The sequence below is a fragment of the Epinephelus lanceolatus genome, chromosome 9 (assembly GCF_041903045.1).
Source record: "Epinephelus lanceolatus isolate andai-2023 chromosome 9, ASM4190304v1, whole genome shotgun sequence".
NCBI classification, from domain to species: Eukaryota; Metazoa; Chordata; class Actinopteri; order Perciformes; family Serranidae; genus Epinephelus; species Epinephelus lanceolatus.
The window spans coordinates 10,343,391-10,365,348 of record NC_135742.1 but is presented as its reverse complement, the minus strand read 5'-3'; the positions used below and the strand labels follow the sequence as shown (position 1 = coordinate 10,365,348).

Below are 21,958 nucleotides of genomic sequence, written 5' to 3'. Positions count from 1 at the left end.
TATGGCGGCTGTTTGTTTTTTTGTTTTTTTTTTTCCCTTTTTTTTTTTTTAATAGTTGCTGATTGTTTGCTGTTTTGTGTCCCTAACTCATTTGACATACTCAGCTGACTTCCAGAAGTGCCCTGGGTGGGAAAGGCGACGGTTCCGTTTTGGCAACTTTTCCAGTAAATCTACCAGCTTGGAGAAGCTGGGCCGCTCTTCCTGCTTGTACGCCCAGCACAGAAGCAGAATGTCCTGGAAAAAGATACATGGAAAAGGGGCTTTTAGATTTTGCACAATTGCTGAATGAATAAATGTCGTCCAAATAAATATATTTGCTGAGCCAAAATATACTACATTTATCTCAGCCTAAAACAGAGATTTTCAAACTGGTTGTGCAAGGATATGAGGGAAGGATACTGCATGAGTTGAAATGGACCCATGCATGCAGGTGTTCTGAAAACACCTGGAAGTTAGTTATCATACTTCAGCCCGCTAATTTGGCCCACTCACTAAGGGTGCTTTCACACCTGCCCTGTTTGGTTTGGTTCAATCAAACTCAAGTTCATTTGCCTCCTTAATGCGATTCGTTTGGGCAGGTGTGAACACAGCAATCACACTCAGGTGCACACCAAAACAACCGGTCCGAGACCCTCTTGAAGAGGTGGTCTCAGTCCGGTTAAAAACAAACTCTGGTGCAGTTCATTTGTGGTGAGAATGTGTTCCGACCTGGATCTGAACCAACTGCAGTCACATGACACATTGTTTGGGTTAAACATGAGCATGTTACAGTCCTGGAGGATTAATATGCACATTCAGCACATCCAATGCATCAAAACATTGTTTTCTAGTTGGAGCCGCGCCTCGTTTTCAAACTGTATGGTTTGACTAAAATGAACAATGACAGCAATATAGTCCATGATGAGCAGCGCTAAAATCAACCTGCGTAGTTGTCCCTCCATTGTGACATTAGAAAGTGTCACATTTATCTTGCAAGTGTACTCTTCAACGTTTGCTTTACTTCCTGGATTTTTCCCACATGGAAATTCTGACCAATCAAGAGCATCTTTCTCGCACAAGACGTTTGATCTGGTCCGCTTGTAAATGCTGCCGTGAGAACACAAACCAACTCTAGGCAGTTATGCAACTTTGTAACACAATTAGTGACCAAAATTAGACCAACAAACAAGAAAAGTGGATGTTTTTTGGGGAGTCATGACTGTTTTTCCAACTTTTTGTAAGCACCAAATCACCAAATGTGGGTGTTTTGTAGCAACCTGTAACTGTGTTTTCAGTGGGGTTTTTTGACAAAAAGAGCAGATGTTTTTTACTGAGACATCACTGCTGTTCTTGCTGAGATAAAGGCCTGAAAAGCAGTTGTATATATCAAGACATCACTGCTTTTCCTGACAGGATTGTACCCACCAAACTGGGTAATGTAAGCTAAAACATGATCTCTTCCTCACCATATCCAAATGAATTTCTTGCGTTAACCATATCAGTGATGAAACATATCATTTCAATGTATCTGCTACATAATAATTTAAAAAATGTAATGTATCCATGGTTTGTAGAAACTTGCAATGCCAACATTATTTCTGGCGATTGGGTTGAAAGTATCCTTTGCTGGTTTATACTTCCTTTACATCAGAGGCCTTAGAGTGTGATTTGTAAAGACTTGTAGCTAAAAATAAATGTGTGACCTGCAAAACTCTGGGGCCACTCAGAGACTAAGCATGCTGAATTAGCATATAAACCTCCGGATCTATTCAGAGGGAGGTGTTCCAAGGAGAGAGGTGAAGGTATTTAGCAAGGTGAAGGCAACCAAGGACTCATACCGTGTTGCAATATGCATTGCAAAGACAGGAAAGGCCAGTAGCTCCGCTGGACAGGTGCAGTTGTCACAATTTTCCCTACTGGGTGCCCAAAGAGTCACACTGAAAACCCCTGGTCTAAAGGACCAACTCTGATCTTATAGCCTTTGTTAATTTAAACACACATTTTCAGTTTTTGTTTTGTTACCATCTCCCAAATTTAATAAACTGCACAGCTTTGTGCAAAACTTCTGTTTTAGCTTAACCTATCTTCACATCCTATAACAACCAGGATTAATTAAATGCATTTATGCAAAATAACGTAAAGGTGGTTAACACTTTGTTAATTGTCCTCCTGAGAATTTTTAATTCCTCACATGCATTCTTCTAAAAACTTTATTGCCCCTGGATATTGTCACTTTGAGAGCACTTCTGTGGATCCAGCCCCAGATTGTTCACTGTCTCTATCATGCAAAGTGAAAGTTTTCATTATATGTCTGGGATTCAGTGGGTGCTTAAACATGAAAATATGCAGCAATTTACTTAAATTTGAAAAAATAAAATTACAAACCAAAAAAGAAAAAAGCCCTTACTGATATCTCCTTCCCCATGCCAGTCTGGGCGAGGTTGGGCTTCATCCCGCTGCCAATCTGCCATATGATCACCTCTGCTGGCTGACTCTTGTAAGGCCACTCACGTGCGTGTAACTCATACCAGATGGTGCTGTGAGGAAAGAGGAACAGAGTCGTGGTCAGTGCTTTAAACTGTCTGGTTAAGAGAGAATAATACCACAGCTTCAAAACACACCTACGGTTCACATCCTGCACGGTGCTAACACCACCAGGCAAGATTTCAGTCGCAGCAACAATAAACCATCAGACTGAATGTTTCTTGATCAGCTTTCAGATTCATGTACAGCTGCAGATGTTGCCTCTGCACAGTTGGACCATGATCTATGCAAAAATTTGCATTTTGAGGATGAAATTTGTCTTGTAGTGTTGAAGAACAATTTCAATCAAGAAGTTAAAAAACAGCACATTTTTAATTACTGCTCAGGCAAAATCAGAATGCCACCCTCCCTGTGCAAATTGTTTTCATTCTGCTCCTACATGTCAAGTCTGAGGAGCTTAAAAATAGCTCTTTGCCAGGAGTATGGAGAAAAAAAGTGACAGCTGATTGTCGATGAATATGCAAAACAGGCATGAGGGTCACCTCTAGGTAATACAAGAGCTAACAGAGCAGCTGGACACTGTGCGCCAGCGCTGTACTCTTCTTCCATTTAGAATGATACAGCGACAAAACCTCCATATGGGGGACCATCTGAAAATGCAAGAGTCAACAAAGCAGGGTCCACCCCCACAAATGAATCAGTAATGGCAGCAGAGGAAGAACGGGAGCCATGGGGATTTTTAATCAACTTAGGGACAAATTTTAAATTGGACTTTAGAGGAGGAGAGGGAGGACACCTTGATTTGAGAAACCAGAGTGACACTAAGAAAAGCAATCTGTGTGGAATAACTACGGGAGGCAAAGAGGTGATTTGGGCCAAAATTGGTCACATATCACATTATTTTGACAAAACAATTAAGATAAGCAGGTGCATTTTGCAGTTCTGCAAAAAAATATAAGAAATTTGTGACCACCTAAATGCAAGAATAAGAGGTTTTGTTGAGCCAAGCTGGTCCCATTAATACACTGTACTATGCACTCTTATCTCTACTATCTAATATTAATAACTACTGTAAAATACATCTTTTTATGCAATGCATTTCCCTGTGTGTGTTAAAGAGGAGTTTATTCCAGAGAACAAACAAGAGATTCAGAGTCTGGATATCAGTATGTGTCTGACACAGTGTCAGTGTTATTTACTTGACCTGCTGGCAATTGGTTTCATGTGTGTTCAATCAAGCCCTATTTGATTGATTAGGTGCACCTGTAGAGTAACCTACACATGGGGTGGCTCATCATGCAAGCCTCATGTTGCACTGAGAAAAATCCAACATGGATGTTTGCACTTTCTAACACTGTCTGTACAGCCCTCTAATGTATCAAACAGAAGCCTTTAAAATCCAGACTCTAGTCTTAATGCACTATACTTTCCCCCTAACTATCCAACCAAAGAAGACAAAGAACAGTCTTTTAAGGTGAAGCTCAACCCAGCAACAATGAAAAGAATAGTTTGACATTTTATCCACTGTGACTTATTCAGTGTCTTGCCGAGAGTTTGATGAGAAGGTTTACACCACTCTGATGTCTGTATGTTAAATATAAAGCTATAATCAGCAGCTGTTTATCTTAGCTTAGTAGTAATAGTTTACCAGATAGGTCATTATGTGGCAAGATTTCACTGTTGGCTTAGTCGCAGAAAAAACATGAAACTCTATCAGGAGCTTCGCCTTGTAAAAATAAATCAAAACCTATATGACTGGACCATGTGGGAATTTAATTTAAAGACACAGGAAGTGGCCACACTCAGCAGTCAGACAGGAGTCAGGTTACAAACCAATCACGGCCGACAGATATCTTTCCCTTCTTCAGTAAATATTCAGTCTGATTAATACAGAAACATTGATCATGTTAGTGCAGGGCTACCCAGAGCCTTACATCTGTCCCACGGACGATAGGCCTACACACTTATAAACTCTTGTAACCTGGCACAAAAAAAAAAAGGCACAAGAGTAGCACCTGGCACCTGACCTCCGTTTTCCAGGCAGTTAAAGACACGGCATGTGTACAGCCCCTAATCTAAAGTGTGGGATCATTTTGAGAAGGTGAAGGACGAACCCAAGGTGATATGTAAACTCATCTTCATTGGTCGACTACAAACATGACGTATCATCTGAAACATGGAAGTAGCTACATGCCCATTAGCCCACAGCGTCATTAACAGGCGGCTCGCTCAGTGTGTGACGTGCACTTGTAGATAAAATATAGGCCTATATTAATGAAGGTTCATTAGTACGGTTTTGTATTTCTCTGTAATGTAGCACAGTGTTAACAATGTTACTGATACTATTCTTTCTCACACCTTCAACTCAAACCACCAAAATATATCATTTAATAATTACATTTATATCATAAACATGCAGGCAACAAGTTGACTAAATGAAGACTACTGGTTGACCAGGAACATTCTTGGCCAAGGGCAGTTCTAGTGAGAATGTTATCACTGCCTGGATTATATTTAGAAACAGTGTTACTTTGAGTTGATGAACCCTGGGTTTGTATCCAGTATCCATTGTATCTCTACAATAAATCTTGTTTGCCCACAGTGACAGTGACAACAGGACTTGAAGACTTATTGCTCTTGGTGAAAAAATGGTCCAGCACAGAACCCTCAATGAGACTGCAACTTGATGCTCTTACACTTGATATATTGTGTGCATCTTTATAGGAGCTGGTAGACCAGCTGTTTCCCTAAGTTTCAAGTCCTTTTCCTAGCCTAAGCTAACCTGCTGCTAGCTGTAGCTTCATATTTAGTGCACAGAATTGAGAACGGTATCTATCTTCTCATCTGATTCTAATATCCAGAGAATATTTCCCGTATTTCCCAAAATGTCACACTATTCCTGTAATGATCTGGCTCATATATGTACAGTATGTATCTCTCCTCCAGGCTGCTGTGAATGAGCTTCAAAACCAAAGAAATAAAACTTCAATCATGAAAATGTAAAGGCCATTAGAATCAACGATGATCCGTATGACATTAAAGACACATTACAGCCTGTCCTGTGGCCACTGGCCAGAAATTGAGTTTCCCAAGAGATGTACAGTATGTACCTGTACTCTAAACAAAGCTGGTGGGAATATCAGAGCCTTCACGTCTGGTTCTACTTCAAAGCAGAAAGGACGTCAGTGCAGTTGAAAGCCAATCAAGATGGAGTTACTGCAAAGTCCACATAGAATCAAAGGTATAATTTTGCTGAAAAATGAGACATTACTGACGTAAGACTGAAACAAAATAAAGGTTACCAACCACCTGGTGAAACTGCAGTAATACGTCCGCTCTTTGAGACTGTATGAAAGTCACAGTAATGGGGAGGGAGTTGATTATTGTTCTTTTTTATAATTAAAAAAAAGAGTAAGGCTCTACCCAGTGTGAATAATAGTAGTAATAATAATAGTGTATTAAAACACTATTGATTGATACAGTTCATTTTGCTATTGATGACTAACATTGCACTGGTAATATACAGTCAGGTCCATAATTATTTGGACAATGATACAGTTGTCGTCATTTTGGGACTGTACACCACCACAATGGATTTTAAATGAAACAATGAATACCTGCTTAAAGTGCAGACTCTCAGCTTTCATTTAAGGCTTTTTTCAAAAATGTAGTATGAACCGTGTAGGAATGACAACCATTTCTTCACACAGTCCCCCAACTTTAAGGGCTCATAAGTATTTGGACAAACTAACATAATCATCAATTAAACAGTCAGTTTTAATACTTGGTTGCAAATCCTTTACAGTCAATGACTGCCTCAAGTGTTGGACACATAGGCATCATCAGATGCTGGGTTTCTTCCCTGGTGATGCTCTGCCAGCCCTTTACTGCAGCTGTCTGCACTTCCTGCTTGTGTTTTGGGTGTTTTGCCCTCAGTTTTGGCTTCAGCAAGAGAAATGCATGCTCAGTTGGATTCAGGTCAGATGATATGACTTGACCATTGCAGAACATTCCACTTCTTTGCCTTAAAAATGTCTTTGGTTGCTTTTGCAGTATGCTTCAGGTCATTGTCCAACTGCACTGTGAAGCATCGTCCAATGAGTTTTGAAGCATTTGGTTGAATCTGAGCAGATAATGTAGCCCCAAACACTTCAGCTTTCATCCTGCTGCTCTTGTCAGCAGTCACATCATCAATAAATACAAGAGAACCAGTTCCACTGGCAGCCATACATGGCCATGACATAACAGTACCTCCACCATGCTTCACTGATGAGGTGGTGTGCTTTGGATCATGAGCAGTTCCTTCCCTTCTTCCTTCTCTTGTCTTCCCATCATTCTGGTAGTTGATCTTTGTTTTATCTGTCCATAGTATGCTGTTCCACAACTGTACAGGCTTTTTAGATGGTTTTTGACAAACTCTAATCTGGCCTTCCATTTTTAAGGCTAACCAACGGTTTGTATCTTGTGATAAACCCTCTGTATTTATTCTAGTGAAGTCTTGTCTTGCTTACAAGAGCAGCAGGATGAAAGCTGAAGTGTTTAGGGCACCATTATCTGCTCAGATTCAATTAAATGCTTCAAAACTCATTGGATGATGCTTCACAGTGCAGTTGGACATTGACCTGAAGCATACTGCAAAAGCAACCAAAGACATTTTTAAGGCAAAGAAGTGGAATGTTCTGCAACGGCCAAGTCATATCATCTGACCTGAATCCAACTGAGCATGCGTTTCTCTTGCTGAAGCCAAAACTGAGGGCAAAACACCCACAACACAAGCAGGAAGTGCAGACGGCTGCAGTAAAGGGCTGGCAGAGCATCACCAGGGAAGAAACCCAGCATCTGATGATGCCTATGTGTCCAACACTTCAGGCAGTCATTGACTGTAAAGGATTTGCAACCAAGTATGTAAACTGACTGTTTAATTGATGATTATGTTAGTTTGTCCAAATACTTATGAGCCCTTAAAGTCAGGGGACTGTGTGAAGAAATGGTTGTAATTCCTACACGGTTCATACTACATTTTTGAAAAAAGCCTTAAATGAAAGCTGAGAGTCTGCACTTTAAGCAGGTATTCATTGTTTCATTTAAAACCCATTGTGGTGGTGTACAGAGCCAAAATGACGACAACTGTATCATTGTCCAAATAATTATGGACCTGACTGTAAACTGTTAATGGAAACATTTCCACATTACAGCCACCGAAGTGCACGACAGTGGAAACGGAATTATCACTTTCGACAATTTGGTCACACATACCAAAACGATGCGCCCTTTTCCCAAATATTCCAGCTATTCTTTATTTTTAAACCACAAGCTGTCACCGACACTATTCTTCTTTTTTTATGATGCAGAATAAAGTGAAGGTGGGAGCTGCTGTAAGATTGTGGCTAAATGCACAGCATTTACAGGGCTTACAGCTCAATCTGATCTTACCTTCTAGTTCATGTTCAGGTTCATGTTTGAAGTGACACATATCTTTTTTTTTCCTTCTTCCCAACTCTTTTTATTGATAGTTTTGTCATATTTCAAACAAAAAATTTCTCAATTTGTTTTGACAATATTTTCTTGAGACACAGACGAGGTGGACAAGAAAGATATATACATATATATATATATATATATATATATATATATATATATATATAAAAAGAAAAGAAAGTATATATATATATCTCTTTCTCCAAAAAAATCAGGAGTCGACTATATGAGTATATATACGCATTATTTAGCCATATATGGAAAGGAAATATTCGATAGCAGAAAAGAGTGTATATAAAAACAAATATCCCACCCCCCACCCCCACAAGAAAAAAAATAAGACAATTAAAGAAAAAACAAATAAATAAATAATAATAATAATAATAATAATAATAATAATAAAATGAAAAAATAAATTAAAAAAAAAAAAAAAAAAAAAAGTGACACATATCTGACATCAGTGTGAATAGATATCTGCCCCGAAATGCCTTACATGCAACCAATAATGTCACAGACATGCATGGGGGAACAACAACAAAACACGTCACATTTGCGAGACAGGCATTTGGAAAATAAAAGGGACATAGCGGTGCAACTAGCCATTCATCTAGCAAAGGTCAGATGTCAATTTATCGTATGTTAAGGATGACGGTGAGAAGATGAAGGAACACAAAAGCCATAGCTGCAGTTCTATTAGCAGCTGTTGCTGATAGTTCTGTGAAGAGAGAGGTGTGGGAGAGGAGTCAGGAGTGGTGGGGCTGTGATGTGGAGGGTTTTACGGAAAAACAGTTCCTTAAAAACTTTAGGATGTCCAGGGCTACAATTGAATATCTCTGATGGCGTCTCACGACAACAGTAGCCATGTTTCCATCAGCCTGTTTAGATACACATCTAGAAGTATCGCATCGGAAAATTATGATGGAAACGCCAAAATTCGAATTAAAATCCCCTGATTCGCACAAACTAAAATACGCTTGCTTTAGCCGGGTTTTGGTTGATTCAAAACGGGGGATGGAAACAGTTATGTTCGAATTAAGTCTGACGTAGCGCACCTCTCTCCATGGTGATATCCACACTCTGGGTCGGGAAGGCGGTAATGCTTTTACAAGCTGGTTGCCAACCGCCAGAAAACGTAGAAGAAGAAGAATGCGAGACTTGTTTTGTTTTCCGTCCTGCGGAAAACTTGCGTGAGTTCGTAGTTTTCACCAAAGTCCGTACATTTAATGGAAACACACAGGATTCGTATTTCTTTTAATGCACATTTCCCAATGATTCGAATCACTTTTGGATAGAAACATAGCTACTGTCATGGCAGGACTTGAAATGTGCGCAGGCTTTCCCCATCAGAAAGTGTCTGGTAGTCGTTTTAATGGTCCACCTAGAGACTATATGGTGAGCGATTTGTGCCTGAATTACGATGTGTAAAAACCATGGCTATATGGGGAAAACACACATGACATATTCTGATATAACCATCCTCATGGACATTGATCAGGTATGTATTCAGTTGAGGGCCATGTATGAAGGTGGCCTTGGCTGACTGGAAAAAAATGGATTTCTGTGTCCACACTACTCTAAAAAAAATCCGGAGCAAGCACGTAACTAAAAGTCCAAATAAAAGCAGAACAAAAACTAAACTGAAAACCAAATGGGATAATATGATGAACTCAGGAAAAAACAAATCCAAACAGAACACCAGAGTTTGAAACAGAGCAAGAACATGGGGATGAGCACAGGGATGAATGGTGGATGAACTGACAAGGAACAAAGGGAAACACAGGTATACATATATATATACACAGAAAACTAATCACAAGAACAAGACACAGATAGAATAGGAGGATATGGGCAAAAGAAGGGAAAATGGGATTGGGAACAACAAGGGTGGAGCAAACAAGACTAATACACAACAGGTGTGAAAGGAAGACTCTGGGAACAGGGAAGGACTAAAGAGACAAGTGTGACAGAAAACAGGCGGGAAAACACACAAAGACAGGAAGTAAAACCAGACACGACACATGAGGAGAGAATCTACAAAATAAAACAGGAAGCAGATTAAACATGAATGAATATCATGAAACAAGACACACAAACAGAAAACTCCAAAACACATAGGGTAACAGGATATAAACAAAAACCCAGGATCATGACAGAAATGTTGAATCATTAACACCCAACACATCGACCCAAAAAAATTAGACTACCCATCCATCAGCAGAAAAAACACTTTCTTTGCAGTCACTTGCTCAACAGATCTTTACTATTTTTGCTAAATTTATGTAGTTTTGTGTTTGAATGTTTGTGACTCGGGAGATGTTGGCCATTGTTATGTTCCTCTGTTGATGAATGTTGAATTATTCCTGCCACCTCCTGCAGCTGAGACAGTCACCTGGTAAACACTCCACCAAACACCAGATGTTTGGAGACCCAAATGCAAGAGCTTCCATGAGATGAAGTTTGGCACATCAGAAACAGCTTCATGCGTAAATCTTCCTCCTCCACTCTTAGATTCACTCCTCCTGCTTAATCAATTAGTTGACGTCTCTTGGCTCCTCAACATTCACACATTTTCCCCACTTCCTGCAATTATCTAATCAATTTAAAATTCAAGAAGGTAACTCTCTCTTGGTTTTCCGTCACAAAACCTTCCAAACCTTCTCTCCCACCCACACGGGGGAACCAATCAAGAATTAGTGTGCTCTCTAACTACTCCAATCAGCTCCTGCGGTATCTCGCTACCCTCCAGCTGTCACTGCTTATTTGTGCATTTCCTTTTCCAGCGCCATCATAACCAAAGGTCCATTCACAGAGGATATGTGCCAAGTCAGGGGTCTTCACTGTGCCTGAGAATATCTGCCTAGAATATCTTCCCCATAATCAGGTATATGGGACCAAGTGGGGTCGATGTCAAAATCAGATCATTTTTTAAGCAATTAAGTTTTAAATTTTTTAATCCTGCTCTCATTAAATGGTTAGAAGTTGGATATCTAAAGTCTGTAATAACAGAAGCAAAATTGTCATTTAGGAAATCACAGATTAATACTTTGTCTTCGTCTTTGTACGGTAAGCAGTGAAACACTGTATCTATAATGAGATCTGAAACCTGTTAATGAGAGTTGCCTCTTTGTCATGTGATGTGGAGTTTTAGGGACACTGCTCTGTAAAAGTACGAATGTATTGAAATCACACACGTATTATGGGCTTTGTAAACCCGTTCTGTCAACAGTGGGACTGGTGCTGTCTGGACAAATAAACAGGAGGGCAGTTAGGACGATACTCACCCAAAAGCAAAGACATCTGACTGTTTGGAGAAGGGAAGCTTGTCCTCCTCTGTGTCCGGAGAGAGCTGCTGGATTATTTCTGGGGCCAGGTGACACAGCCAGCCGTTGGGGATCCTCAGTTTGTCTTCTCTCCGGCTGCAGAGCGAGGAAACGTGGAGATGGAGACTTGTCAGGGCTTACTGATCTGCTGCATCACGCTGCCAAGTCATTAGTGATGTTAATAGTGCTGCATTGTCATTGCAGATCGTCATAATAAGACAAGGTGACGATGCTGCTTCTCAATAACTGTTTCGAAAAAGTGTGCGCGCTTTACGTTTGCAGCCTCTTGCAATTTCTAACCATTTTCTGTAACAACATCAAACTCACTTGTTTATCTGCACACAAATAGAAACGTAAAAATTATGATTTGGTTCTACTGGGACTTTTGCAGTGTTTGAACACCATGGCTTTTAGGGAAGCCCTATTTTGTGGGGCTGGGATTGAAGGGTACTGTACACATGCACGAGGATACATGAATGTGCCAGCCTACACGCATAAATATACTATTAATACATTTGAATTCATACAGAGAATATTTAGCCTGGTTCACCAAAGTGTGCCTCCGTGCATGAATGGCCACAGCAGAAATAAATTGCATCATGTTTATTAGACATTAATGATCTAAAAGTGTTATCTCTGAACAAACGCACATGTTGACAAGTGCATTACTACCTTATTATTTCAGGAACCTAAATAAACAGAAAAAATAAACCTATACAGTAAATTCAAAAGCAGGTGTTCTGACAAGCTCGTGTCTCTTTCCCTGTATATCAAACCCTTGACTTGATTCTTGCACTGACCTCCCAGTGTCTTGCTGCCATAGAGAAGTTACCAGGTAAACAACTGGGATTTAATAAACAAAATACAGTGTGGTAATTAGTGAGCTTTTGAGATGCTGGTATGTGGATCATTAACCTTTGGCCAGGCTGGCTGCTTCCTTCTGTTTCGGGTCTTTGTGCTAGCTAAGGTAACACACTTCTGGCTTTAGCTCTGTAGTTAATACACAGGTAAGACAGTGTTGTTGATCTTATCGCATAAATCTCTGCAATAAATCAAATAAGACTATTACTCAGAATGCTGATCTATTCCTTTAAAACGAGGGACAATGAACAATATAGTGACAGTAAACACATGAAAATGTAGTGTAGGATATGTAGATTAGTCCATAAAGACTATTCAAATATAAGTGGACCGTAAAATTGTGCATAATTTTAGCTCTCCCACCATCCCACCCTCACACTCCTTCACCTGAGGAATAACTGTATAATTCAATAGCCTCACTTCAAATGTATCATTCACAGTGTAACATCTAGGACTGATTCAACTCATTATATGTGGTAAATATATTCAAAAAACAGGCACATTTCATCCCTCATTTAAACATACATATCGCTCCTCTTACCTGTAGTGCTATTTATACATGAAAATTGTTTTGGTGTGAGTTGCATAGAGTTGGGAGATATCGGCTTTAGAGATATCTGCCTTCTCTCCAATATGATGGAAGTAGATGGCACTCAGCTTGTGGTGCTCAAAGCATCAACAAATACATTTGAAAAACTCAACAGCAATGTCTCTTTCCAGAAATCATGACCCATTTAGCGAGCTAAATGGTGTCAAGGAGGACGCTGTTGATGTTAACATCTCATGCTGTCACGAGCATGAGTCTCTTGTCCATGAGTAGATGCACCTTTCCTTCTGCAAGGTGATTTAGTCGGTGGGTGTAGTTTGGTAGGAAGAAAATTGTTCCTACGTGAAACTGATTACAACAAGGTCTGTGGATTATCTTGGGTAACCGGGTCATGATTTCTGGAAGGAGACATTGATGTTGAGTTTATCAAATTTTTCTTTCTTTTTGCTTTGAGCACCACAAGGTGAGAAGTAGAGTGCCCTCTAGTTCCATTATATTCGAGACAAAGCAGACATCTCTACAGTAGTGCTGAAGGGTATACTGGTACCAACGGTAGACCACGGTAATAAAACACGACGGTACATATGATACCATAATGTTGGAGTACCGTACTTCACCATACCACTACTGTGGGATAAGTTCAAATCCAATTGTTAGAGGGTGAGTGTCCATGCACCGTCCAATAATGGTGCGCGCTGGCCACCTGGCACTCAATATGCTGCTGCAGAAAGTTATTATTTCTTTCTTTTTACTTGTAGGCTAGATTTGTTTATATATGCTACAGTGATTTGTTTTCCACAGAGCTCTATGGTGCGAGCATTTTACTCGCATTTGCGACTAAAAGTAGTTTTGTGCAAGCAAAAGAAATCATTCCGGAGCACGCTGTGCGAGTACAGATTTCAACCAGCAGCAGAAACGAAAGGCGAATCCTGCCGGTTGTGGGTTGAACGGGGGTCACAGAAATACGGCGGCCATAGTGTTCTGTGGCGCAAGATAACAGGTTACCGGCGACCGAGAAGCCCGGCTCCAGGTCCAATAACTTCCTTTTGTTGGTGTCACGACTGCCTAGTAGTACCTGAACAGCCGAGCTGTGGCGGCACACAGGTATGTGACATGTCAGGGGAGAAACGAGCCGTTCACATTTCTCTCTTTGTGGCAGGTAACGGTCCACAAACCTCACCGCACTGAGGGGACTGTTCTTTATTGTCAGGGGAGGAGGGTGGCTGGTTCATTTTTGGTTGATTTTTATTTTATTTATTTATTTTATTTCGACCCCCCCATGTTAATCACTTATTGATGCTGTTTTTGAAGTATGAATAAGTCAATAAGTAATTTATTCCATTGAAATACCATTGATGTATTATAGAAAAGTGATTTATCTGTATATAAATATATATAAATGACAAAAGGCACATCTGCCTAATTTTTGCTGTGTTATCGTGATACTACTCAGAACCGTGATACTTTCACTGGTATCGTACCGTGGGTCCCAATTTTGGTACCGTGACAACACTACTCTACAGCTAATATCTCCAACACTCTGCAACTTACAACTCACACCAAAACAATCTAGCTCGATAAATAAATAAATCGGTGAGAGGAAAAAAAATATGTATTTTTGGTTTTGAGGTGAACTGCCCCTGCTGGACCTGCAGTTGTAGGCGTATTCAGACGGCTCACTTTGCTGCTCTCACTGGTCTCTCTTTCACTGCCAACAAACAGTTTCTGGAGGGTTAATGAAAGTCTTGGCCTCCTGAGGTCAATCTCAGGCGGATACAATATATGTATTTTCAGGTTATGACACGGTAAATGAAAGAAAATCTGCTCTATTTGTTAGAGAGGCAAGAAACAAATTTATGGCGTTTTGATCGTTAACCACTGCACACTCTTTGTATGACATCTGTGCTTGTTCCATCTGTACTGTCAGTTTTATCCAGCCACTACTGAACCTCTGCTCATCCTTGACCTGGTTACTCTTTCTTTTTCCTTTGAATGCTGCTCTTTAACACTGTATCTTTCAGCTGTTAGGAAGTAATTTCTCCCTTGGCAACGGTGAAGATGGACAGTTTTCACTTGATCTACACCCGTTAAGGGTAAATGATCACACTCTTGTAGGTTAGGTTAGCATAGATGTGGCTCTCATAGTTGTGGTGCTTTGAAAGCAACAGGAGAAATAGGGGCTGGTAACAACCCTTGATAAGTGCAAATATGCATTAAAACATTTGTTAAAATAAATGAAAAAAAGCTTGTTTGTATTACTTCAAATATTGTATGTTCAGACTACTGATGAGTAGTCCTGTTTTTATGGTAATTCTTGAATAAACATAGCATTACTCACTGGCTTTAAAATATGTAAAAATAAAGCTGGCTGTTGTCAAAGAATATCATTACTGACACTGTCTTTTTGTGAATATGTAAACTATTAACTTCCACACAGTGTTTTGCTGCACCGTGTGTGCCAATACTGTTATAATAACGTCAGTCCATCTCCGATGCAAATTCCTGCATCGCACATGCCGAACAAAGTGCTCCTGTCTTGGATGTGTACCGAATATAATTACCTGCCAGCCTGCAAAACCCCAGATATGGTGAAGAGTCCAAAGTCGGTGATTACGACTTTGCCGTTGTCATAAAACACGTTCTTGGACTTCATGTCTTTGTGTAAGATCCCCTTAGCGTGGAGGTAGCCCATCCCCTGAGGACAGAGAGACAGAGATGTGACTTTTTCTGTAATATGATGTGCGCTGCAGAAGTGTTGTGGTGAATCAGTGTTGAGTTGTTTTACCTTGACCATCTCTTGTGCGATCTGCCTGGTCTTGTTAACGTCCAGGACAACCTTGGCATCCCGCACCACAGAATAAAGTGTCCTGCCTTTACACAAGCTGAGAGAGAGGAAAAGATTTTGAGTTACCGTGTGGACTTATGTAACCATTTTATTTACTTCAAAACATCTGAAAAACACTTCAGGACATGAGTGCCCACCCTCCCACTAACCACACTGGGCTGATATTACAATGTTGGTCTAATACAAGGTAAGTTTGTGTAATGAATATCTCAAAATTCTCAAATCAAAGTGCCCCTGTTCTCCAACAGTTAACCATCTGTTACGGGCCACAATGAATTAAAAAATGAGCCCACTCTTCTCCCACTCACACTTTACTTAACTGACTATATATTCATATCTTCCAATGCACCGTTACTGCACTACAATTCAGATTCTTTTGTTTATTCTGTTTTATTCAGTTTTTATTTTCTATTTAAACTGACCTTTTAAAAAAATTCTTTATTCATGTCTTTCTTTAAATTGCTTTGTGTTCCTTTTATATCTTGTTATGGGGCATTTTTATGTGTCTTATGTAAAGCACTTGGATTGCCTTGTTATTGAAAGGTCCTATACAAATTAAATCCATCCATCCATCCATTTTCATCCGCTTATCCAGGGCCGGGTCGCAGGGGCAGCACCCCGGACCACCCTCTCCCCAGCAACGCTTTCCAGCTCCTCCTGGGGGACCCCAAGGCGTTCCCAGGCCAGATGAGATATGTAATCCCTTCATCCTGTTCTGGGTCTGCCCCAGGGCCTCCTACCAGTGGGATGTGCCCAGAACACCTCCAATGGGAGGCACCCAGGAGGATCCTGATCAGATGCCCGAACCACCTCAGTTGACACCTTTCAACGCGACAGAGCAGCGGCTCTACTCTGAGCTCCCTCTGGATGTCCGAGCTCCTCACCCTATCTCTAAGACTGAGCCCAGCCACCCCACGGAGGAAACTCAATTTGGCCACTTGTATCCATGATCTCATTCTTTCGGTCACTATCCAGAGCTCATGATCATAGGTGAGGGTTGGGACGTAGATGGACCAGTAAATTGAAAGCTTTGCCTTCCTGCTTGGCTCTTTCTTCACCACTATGGTGCAGCACAGCACCCGCATCACTGCAGATGCCGCACCAAACCGCCAATGCATCTCACGCTTCATTCTACCCTCACTCGTTAAAAAGAACCAGAGATACTTGAACTCCCTCGCTTGCGGCCACAACTCACTCCCAACCGAGAGGGGGCAATCCACAGTTTCCCGGCAGAGAACCATGGCCTCAGACTTGGAGGTGCTGACTCTCATCCTGACCACTTGTATAATCACCTAAAAATAAGAATCATTGTGTTTTCGTTACCTTGGAATCAGCTGTTTATATTAAGGCTTCGTCTACGGAGATCGCCATGTTTTTCAGTAGTCCAAAACAGACACATTCTAGATAAGGTCATTCGCATTTTCACATCATCCACCATAGTTGGCAGCCCCTGTATGAGAGAGTCAAAAAAACACTGATTGTTTTAATAAAACTGCCTTATCCTTTTTTTTAACCGGTTTAAATTACCAGGTCCGTTTGTCTTGGAGAGGAGAAGACCTCTGCAAATAATTGCACTCATGGTAAAAACCTTTTGAACTTCTGGATTACAAACCAGGTAAGCACACATAAAGTTATCTGAGAAAATAGATTAGCAACATTAGCCGGTGCTAGGCTAACAGCAAGTCTCCAACATGAGATTTCAACTCATCTGTTTTGAAGAGGAAGATACCTCTGTGGATAATTTGGCTCCGAGATGAAACCTCCTGTACAAACAGTGAAGGAATTTCACCAAGAAAGGTTTTAGCTGGTTGCAATCCGCAGTCCTCACTGATAAATCCCCCTAAATCTTACACACTGTTCCTTTAACACAAGGAGTGCTGCAATTACGTTGGCTTCCAACCATGTCAGTTTGATAGTTGATGTGCTCTGGGGCCTTGCTGTGACTATCAGACACTTTCCACAGGTGATAATCAAACTTGCTTCATTTCTGCCAATGATTTTCGCCATGTTTTTCTTCTAAAAGCACAGTCTTACCCTGAAGTCCACAGGTGTGAGACTGTGTCAGAGTGTTAGTGCAGTTTGAGATGTCATTAGAGGATGAAATGCCATCATTCTGAGCTGGAACGTGGGCCTGCTCAGTCCCAGGGTGAGCCTGTTACACCATGATGCGTGGAGGTGGTGTCATATTTCTGGAGGGGTGCCATCGCACCGGCGTATTAATAGACAGCTCTACAGCCACCCCCCGCCTCACACCTGAAGCCCTCTACCCCGACTGTGCCACGCAGGTGACCAACAAAGGACCTGAAGCCAACAGTTCATGCATATTCATCCCCGACATTGACCTGACAGCGGCTGCATTTTTAGTGCCTCTCTTTCCTCGGGCACTTTGCAACTCAGAAATGTGGCTTATAGCTTCGGCATCTTTACATACACATTGTGTGACAACAATTACTGACATACCTCAGACAAACAGGATGTGTATGAGCCATACTCAAGACACAGAGGCGGCGTCTCATTGTGCTCAGCTGACGAAAAGCTAATAAGGCCTCCTCGACACACTGAATACCATCTATGTGAGTAATTATGCCATATCCATAGATAAAAATCCAGCAGTATCATCACAGACGACCCTGTGTTCTGTATGCTCGACGAAATCGATCCACAGTCACTTGTAACAAATGAAACAATCAATTTTTATGTTTCCACTAATGCATCCTAAAACTCTCTCTTATAAACCAATAAACCATGTTTAGGTTTAATTTACAGGTTTGTCATGTTGCACTTTGGGCTGCAGGAGTAGGAGAAATTGAAGTTCTGGTTCCCTTTTATTTTTTTCAAACCGTGTAATGACAGAAGCAGTGTACTGGTGGATAACAAAGCCACCTGTTGCACTGACATTTGCTATTATTTTCAGCAATCAGCAGCGAGCACTGTTGAGAAGCCGCCAGCTCATCTGTCAGCTCCGATGCACTCACGACAATTTCAGCTGGCAATCACACATCTCAATAATCAGTCGATTCATTATTTAAAAGATATTTACGACTAAAGTGAACGCGATTGCGACTGGAGTCAAATTTTTACATTTAGCTTTGTTTCCTGAATCATTTTCTGAACCAGCGTTGCCTCTCTGTCTTCTCTTTAATGGAGAATGAAGCAAAAAACAAGTTGATTTTTTTTCTGTCGAACAAAAACAGAAAAGAGAACACACAAAGGGGTAATTTATTTTTCTTAGTGAGACATCTTTCTTTGTTCACAGCCTGTGTAGATGACAGTGGGAGGGTGGCAAATATCCGAACAATTTCCTTTTGAACATTATTGGCTGTGCTTATTAATTAAACAAGAGAGTATTCCTTGTGATGGTCTTTAACAAGAACACAGCCATGTTACAAATGAGAAAATACTTGCTGCAAAAAAATGGGAACACTAATCTGTGAAATACTTAAAGTTGTTCTCGTATGTGAGAGAATTCTCTCCAACCACTGTAGTCAAGACAAATGCAGCAGGCGATGTAGGTGTGGGTGGTTCTAGCAGCCTCTTCTAATCATAACCTCCGCACGCTTATTGTCAGCTACTCCAAACTCATTTTCCCAGAGGGGGGCAGATCTGTGGCTGATCTAAACTGAGTCGCAGGGGACAAGGACCAGCTCTGGAGGCCAAACAGCTACTGTACCTAGCTCCAAATTCAGAAGCAGCGCAAATCACAGATAACGGAGGTGTGACATCAACTTTCAGGAGACTCAGGGATCCGCAAGAAACACATGAGGAACAAATGGTCATGTGAGGAGTGAGGAGGTCCAGTTTATCAATGAAAACGCCATATTATTATGTTGACATATTTTTCATCCAGCCCAGTCGCCAGAATAAATTGCTGGCATTGCACATTTCTGAAAACCATAGGCATATTACATTTGTACATATGCATCATATCAGTGTTTCTAAAGTGACGCTGCTCAGATTACATGTACATGAGGGGACTTTGTCATCACATGGAGGAAGGAATGATGGATGGCGTGAAACCTGGGCAACACGGCTGCCAAGTACAGACCACCGTTCAAGACCAACAAACAACAAAACTGTTTGTTTTTTAACATTTAGCATTTGCAGCAGAAGTGGGTGTTTTTGTTTGCCACTACTTTCCGTAACTATAACCACATCATTTTTGTGCCTAAACACAACCACACATTAATCACGGTATTTTTAAAAACGTAAAAATGTACAATGCCAACATTTATTCTGGCAATTGAGTCACCATGACATGACACCAGCTGAGTTGATTCCCCAGTTTTCTCTACAACACAACCTGACACGTCTTTCTCCTTACCTGGTGATGATTGCCAGGTGTGGCGGGCTCATGCAAGCCCCCATGAACAGCACCACATTCTCGTGGCGAGTGTTGCGGTAGGCCATCACCTCACGCTTGAAGGCCTTGAGCTGGTCCTCGTTGTCGCGCTCTATGTCGATCAAGCGGATGGCCACCTCGCCGTGCCAGCGTCCGTGGAAAACTTTGCCGAAGCGCCCCTTGCCAATCATCTCCCCGATCTCCAGCTGCTCAAATGGGATGTCCCACTCCTGCAGGAAGATGCTGGTCTGGCTGGCCTTGCGCGGGAAGTTGCGAGCCGACAGGAGCGACAGGTTCATCTCCTCAAACTCATCACCGGAGTCCTCGTCGTTGCCCTCCTCGTTCTGTGAGAAAGCAGAATTGAACTGGTTGCTGTGGGCCTGCAATTCACGGATTTACAGATTTACAAGTATGATGATTAAAATGCCCCCTTATCCAACACAAAGAGGTGGTGTTAAAATATTCTGCCAAGATATCAGATGCTTTTATTCTGACAAAAGCCATTCAGCAGCTGGAGGATTACAATCTGCTAAAACCTCCTCTACACCAAGTAGGAGTTTCAGAGATAAGATGGTTGTTTATCTGCTGACTTTAACGCCTTGTGGTGTCATATTATTTTTGTAGATTGCTACATATGCAATGATTCTATCTTCGTTTCTGAAGTTTACACTCCGGGGTTGCATGGCTGTGAAATCATATGAAAAGAAAACTCTTCAAACATCCCTTGGTATATCTTACTATATAATGATGAAAACTCTGTGTGTGTGTGTGTGTGTGTGTGTGTGTGTGTGTGGGTGGATGTGTGTGTGTGTCTGTTCCACATTTTTCTCCTCACTGACTTGGTCAATCCATGTGAAATTTGGCACAGTGGTAGAGGGTCATGGGAGGATGCCAATGAAGCAATATTACATCAATTGGCCAAAGGGGGGGCGCTATAGCAACCGATTGAAATTGCAAACTTTGAATGGGCATATCTCATGCCCCGTATGTCGTAGAGACATGAAACTTTGCACAGAGATGCCTCTCCTCATGAGGAACAAATTTGCCTCAAGAACCCATAACTTCTGCTTATATAGATTTTCCGCCATTTTGAATTTTTTGAAAAACACTTCAAATCGATCTCTTCCTAGGAAGTTTGACTGATCTGCATGAAACTGGGTGAACATAATCTAGGGACCAATATCTAAAGTTCCCTCTTGGCAAAAGTTGGAAAACTTACTAAAAATGAGCTTCTGTAAGACAATGAATATTGCGGAGGGCGTGGCTCATCACATAGAGGTGTATAACATCTCAAGGGTTTCACCCATCACCACGCAACTTTGTAGGCATATGACCACACATAATCTGAGGGGACCCCTCCATTATTGACCCCATCAAACAAAATGGGGGCGCTAGAGAGCTCATTTCTTATCTAGGCCTAACCGCCATATGGATTTTTACTAAACTTGGTAGATATGTAGAACAGGACGCCTCAAGGTGACTGGAGAAATTTAACTCTAATTGGCAACTGGGTGGCGCTATAACAACAGAAAAATGCTTACAAATGGCTAAAATATGACCGATCGCTGTGGCTCCCCCTGTGGACGAATGTTGTTGTTTTTTTTTCCTAATTTTTGGTATGACTAAGTCATGGTATGGTATGCTGTACATAATCACGGAAACTGTCAGTGTGTCATTCTGTCCCACGTTTTTCTACTCACTGATGTGGTCAATCTATGTGAAACTGCACATAGGCATTGAGGATTAGCATAGGTAGAAAGTGACAAAGCTACCAATGGGTATGGACCAGTCTATAGTATGGACTAGTTTTTCATAAATGTATGTATTTGAGGTCACCAATGAAAATGTACTCAGAGCTGTTTAAATCCTAAATGTACTCTGACATATATGTAGCTGTCAAGTTGTGTGCATCTGAAATACTGAGTGCTGTTAAGGCCATCACCGATAAGAAAAATTGAGCGTTATGGAAAGGGAAAACAGCCAGAGGGAAAACTGACTGATTTCTTCTTATTTGATTTTAAATATAATGTACCACAGGAGTGAAAACGACCTATTCAAAGTTTCCTGCTGGAACATTATTCAAGGTAATTTGCATCACATTTTCT

General features: G+C 41.1%; 1 protein-coding gene across 3 annotated transcripts in view; it reads right to left on the bottom strand.

Annotated features, from left to right (window-relative positions):
- ksr2 (kinase suppressor of ras 2) overlaps positions 1–21,958 on the bottom strand; it is a 202,467-nt gene that overhangs the window by 19,969 nt on the left and 160,540 nt on the right. For 2 of the 3 annotated variants that reach the window (XM_033620165.2, XM_033620168.2), the window contains 6 exons: positions 19,836–20,197; positions 15,455–15,551; positions 15,231–15,364; positions 11,223–11,357; positions 2,387–2,516; positions 12–234 (listed from right to left, as the gene is read on the bottom strand). In XM_033620165.2, coding sequence (XP_033476056.1) covers positions 88–234; positions 2,387–2,516; positions 11,223–11,357; positions 15,231–15,364; positions 15,455–15,551; positions 19,836–20,197 — 1,005 coding nt within the window. In that variant the 3' untranslated portion in view covers positions 12–87. Of the gene's footprint in view, positions 1–11; positions 235–2,386; positions 2,517–11,222; positions 11,358–15,230; positions 15,365–15,454; positions 15,552–19,835; positions 20,198–21,958 lie in introns of those variants that run through there. The other variant, XM_033620167.2, reaches the window with a different exon arrangement.